This window comes from Vicugna pacos, chromosome 14 (genome assembly GCF_048564905.1).
Source record: "Vicugna pacos chromosome 14, VicPac4, whole genome shotgun sequence".
NCBI classification, from domain to species: Eukaryota; Metazoa; Chordata; class Mammalia; order Artiodactyla; family Camelidae; genus Vicugna; species Vicugna pacos.
The window spans coordinates 30,245,108-30,249,235 of record NC_133000.1 but is presented as its reverse complement, the minus strand read 5'-3'; the positions used below and the strand labels follow the sequence as shown (position 1 = coordinate 30,249,235).

The 4,128-nt window shown below is 51.0% G+C and overlaps 1 protein-coding gene across 1 annotated transcript; it reads right to left on the bottom strand.

Moving 5' to 3' along the window:
• Positions 1 to 1,145: 1,145 nt before the first annotated feature.
• LOC102543105 (GDP-fucose protein O-fucosyltransferase 2-like) lies at positions 1,146 to 3,165 on the bottom strand. The gene is made up of 3 exons (XM_072976338.1): positions 3,060 to 3,165; positions 1,375 to 1,625; positions 1,146 to 1,218 (listed from the first exon to the last, which is right to left on the bottom strand). Exons 1-3 carry the CDS (start codon positions 3,101 to 3,103, stop codon positions 1,154 to 1,156), a joined length of 360 nt encoding a protein of 119 aa, XP_072832439.1. The 5' UTR covers positions 3,104 to 3,165; the 3' UTR covers positions 1,146 to 1,153.
• Between the last annotated feature and the right edge of the window lie 963 nt (positions 3,166 to 4,128).

Here is a 4,128-nt window from a genome sequence, read left to right as displayed (position 1 = left end):
CAACTAAACAAGCAATTCTCCAATGAAGATATACAAATGGCCAATAGGCATATGAAAAAAAGGCTCAATATCGCTAATTATCAGAGAAATGCAAATCAAAACTACAAGAATTTATCATCTCACACTGGTCAGAATGGCCATCATTCAAAAATCCACAAACCTTAAATGCTGCAGAGGCTGTGGAGAAAAGGGAACCCTCATACATTTCTGGTGGGAATGTAGTTTGGTGCAGCCACTGTGGAAAACAGTATGGAGATTCCTCAAAAGACTAAAAAAAGACTTAGCATTTGATCCAGCAATCCCACTCCTGGGCATATATCCAGAGGGAACCTTAATTCCAAAAGATACCTGCACCCCAATGTTCACAGTAGCATTGTTTACAATAGCCAAGACATAGAAGCAACCTAAACATCCACTGACAGATGACTGGATAAAGATGTAGTATTTAGATATAAAAGAATATTACTTAGTCATAACAAAGAAGGAAATAATGCCATTTACAGCAACATGGATGGAACTGGAGATTTTCACACTAAAGTGAAATAACTCAGACAGAGAAAGATAAGTATCATATGATATCACTTATATGTGGAATTTTTAAAAATGATACAAATGAACTTATTTACAAAACAAAAACAGACTCACAGACTTAGAAAACAAACTTAGGAGTTTGGGATTAACAATTACAAACTACTATATGTAAAACAGACAAAAAACAATGATTCACTGTAGAACACATGGGAAAATATTCAGTATCTTGCAAACTATAATGGAAAAGAACCTGAAAAAGAATAGACTATGTATATGTACAACTGAATCACCATGCTATATACCTGAAACTAACAAAACAGCTGTATATCTGAAACTAACAAAACATTGTAAATCAACCACATTTCAATTAAAAAAAAGATAAGCTCTAAATACCTTTATTCAAAGAAAATCTTCAACTCTTCCCTCTTACGAAAAGTAAAATGGAAAGCTTGAGCAGGACCAAATTATACTAAATGAGAGGTTACATATCTTCACCAGCACGTGGCCTATGCTACACACACATCGTGTTTTCCTTCAGGTAAGAATGGCCCTTACTGCCCAGGGAACGAGTCCTGCTGGGACAAGGCCTCTGTGGCAGTGGCCTCCTTGTCACCGCTCCATCTCACCAGGAGGCCAGGGTTTTCGGAGGGGAGGGAACACAGAGCTCATACACTTCAGATCTATTTCCTGAGAAAATATATGGAAGAACAAATTCACCTGCAGTGCGGGAAACATGAGAAGGGCCCCTAAGCAGACCGACAAGCCCGAAGCAAGACGGCCCGTTTTTCACATAGGAACCAGAGCAACAACTGTCTGGCCCCAGTTAAACGATCATCATCTCACCTGCCATGAACTGTTCGTACTCATTGTCAGGGATGTTTCTGCTGAGACTTGAGAAATCAAAAAAGTCAGACCAGGGAATCCGGACCTGGTGGATGTCCAGGCTCTGCCAATGGTAGAGGCGGCCCCAAGGGGGTAGCACCAGTACCAATTCCTCCATTTTCAGCAGGGTCTTCAGGAGGAAGGCGATGTGGATGCAGACGCCCCTACGGAGGCTGAAGCCCTCTGGAGGGTTGACGTCACACAGAAGGTACCTGGCAAGGAGCAAAGGAGAGTGGGTCTTCAGGGCCAGGCCTCTGCACAGGAATCCCGGCTTAGATACAACAGATACAACGAGAATCCCTGCACAGCACATGGCCTAGCCTCAAGACACATTCAGCAGCTTCTGGTTTGTATAGTGGAGGCACTGCCCACCCATCTCCATGTGGCCAATTACTTCGAGTCCGGGAGCAGTTGCGGAAGACATCTTGGCATCTAACAACGCTAAGCACCTGACTAGTACCTGAGCACCCGTTCTCTAGGGGCTCTCAAGCTTCTTGGTCAACAGACCCCTGTACACTCTTAATTACTGAGGACTCCAAAAGGCTGCTGTTTATGTGGGTTAAATCTATCAATAGTTCCTGTGTTAGAAGTTAAATGAGAACTTAAAAAAAATGCTTATGAGTTCACTTAAAAATAATAACAACCTACTACATGTTACCATTAATACTCCTAAGCAAAAAATAAGTATATTTTTCTAAACAAAAATCATTAATGAGAAGAATAGCAGTGATTTTAATTTCTGCAAATCTCTTTTGGACTGGTGAGAGCTGAATTCTATCTGCCTCTACATTCCCGGTTTTGTGATATCACAGACCATGTTTTCCCTGGAAAACCCCACAGGAAACTCGGGAGAGCAAGAGTGTGCAAAAGGCAGGTGACATACCGGCGTTTCTATGAAAATAGTCTTTCACCTCATGGGCCTCGGACACACTTTGGTAAGTGCTGCCCTACCCTAGGCGTGACTCTCCTACACAAGAGCCAGGCAAGTGTCCTGGCTTCTTTAATGAGTTACCACAGCCACATCCCTCCCTTCTCTGTGTTAATGTTTCCCACAACCTCCATTACTGCAGATGACGATGTAATCCTCAACTGGGGCCTCTAATCCCAGAAGACTGCCAACCTTCAGAGGGAGGACCCATCTACCATCCCTACACCCCGCACAGTCTATTTTGAGTCAAGCCCTAGATAACTGCTAATCGGCACTGACCCTTGTCTTATTCCTGAGGTTTATCGAAGGAGCCAACATCTGGATGGAACTGAAATTTCCCTGCAGATAAACAAGGCTGATAAACCACCCCATTCCAACATCTGATTCTGGGGCTTGTCAAATCCCGGGTAAGGCCCTGCTTCATAAAAGACGGGTCCTCCACCTGCCCTTCCCGGGGGGTTCTGGGAGGCCGCGGCCACGCAGGGCTACCCGGACTCGCGGTCCCAGACCCAGCGCCCGAGAAAGAGGAAAGCCCGAGGCTGTGTCCCGGCCCTGCCCCCTCGCCCGAACCCGCTCCCCGGCACCACAGCCCCTCCCCGACTGCCACACCAACCCGGATCCCACCCCGGTCCATGTCCACTGGCCCCGCCAATGGCGCGGCCGTACGTTTACCGTCTGTGGGACGCCGCCCCAGACAGAATGTCGGCCGCCGACTGACCAGGCCAGAACTAGTCGTCCGGCCGAGCAAGACGCAATTCCCATCAGAAAGCACCGCCATGGACCCAGGCAGCTGCAGACTTCCGGAGCCCGCTGCCTGCCCCAGAAGCGCACGCCGGTCCGCGCGGAGCGGCGCCTGTCGCCCTGGCAACGCCGCGGGGCCCTCCCTAGCGCTTGCGTCTGCGTCCTCCCGAGGCTACACGTGCGAGGGCAGAACTTGCGGAGCCAATGGGAGCCAGGGTGCGGCCAGGACGGTGGTGGGGGGAGGCTTATGGGACAGCTGGGCGGGGCCGGGGCGGGAGGGGCCACGCGGACGTTCTCACCTGCAGGTGGCGCCTGCCGGAGGCTGGGGTGGTGCTGCCACCAGTGGGCGGGGCGGCAGGGCGGGGCACCCTCACCTGTCCTTGTGCGGGGCTCAGCCTGGGCTCCGCGGCCTCCGCTTGCACCGGGCGTGGACCCAGGCTGCCGGTGGGCAAGATAGAGGACTGAGCCCAGACACGCATGGCTGGCCAGGTAGGGCACCTGAAGTGCAGATCACCAGGCCCGCTGCCGGCCTTGAATTCGCGCTGCTGGGCAGTTTCCAAGAAGACAGTGTCTGTCCCAAGAGGGGAGGTAGTGCAGGGGTTCCAGATGCCGTGTTGGGTGCGGTCTCAAAGGAGAGCCATGGTGAGAGGGCACAGAACGACCCCTGTGTTCGCGGGGCTAGGAATTTGGGGTATGGGGTGGGGATGGTGTGAGCCATGCTCTGTGGTCTCCCAAGAACTCTCACTCCCAAGCAAGGGACCCTGCTCCCTCCACCCTTCACTGCATCCCCTGCCTTCCCCAGCACCACCGCCTCTGCCCCCAGAGTGCCCCATGACCTCTCCCCAGACCGGGCACTTCCCTTTTACAGATACTGAGATCCTGGTGGCTACAGCTCGAGGGTGGGGGCTGTATCTGACCAGTTAGGACGCCTGGAGCCTTTGTATGAAACCTCAGACCATAATGCAGGCGTGTACAGAGGCCCCTCAAACAGGATTGCCTGCATGGCCCTCCCCACCATGCACGCACAGCGCAGCTGCCACACAGGG

Excerpts from the sequence above, each read along its gene's own strand:
- LOC102543105 (XM_072976338.1), bottom strand. The coding sequence starts at position 3,103 with ATGGGAATTGCGTCTTGCTCGGCCGGACGACTAGTTCTGGCCTG. Across the intron at positions 1,626-3,059 it reads GGACGACTAGTTCTGGCCTG|GTACCTTCTGTGTGACGTCA; the intron begins GTCAGTCGGCGG and ends GCTCCTTGCCAG. Across the intron at positions 1,219-1,374 it reads GTACGAACAGTTCATGGCAG|GAAATAGATCTGAAGTGTAT; the intron begins GTGAGATGATGA and ends ATATTTTCTCAG.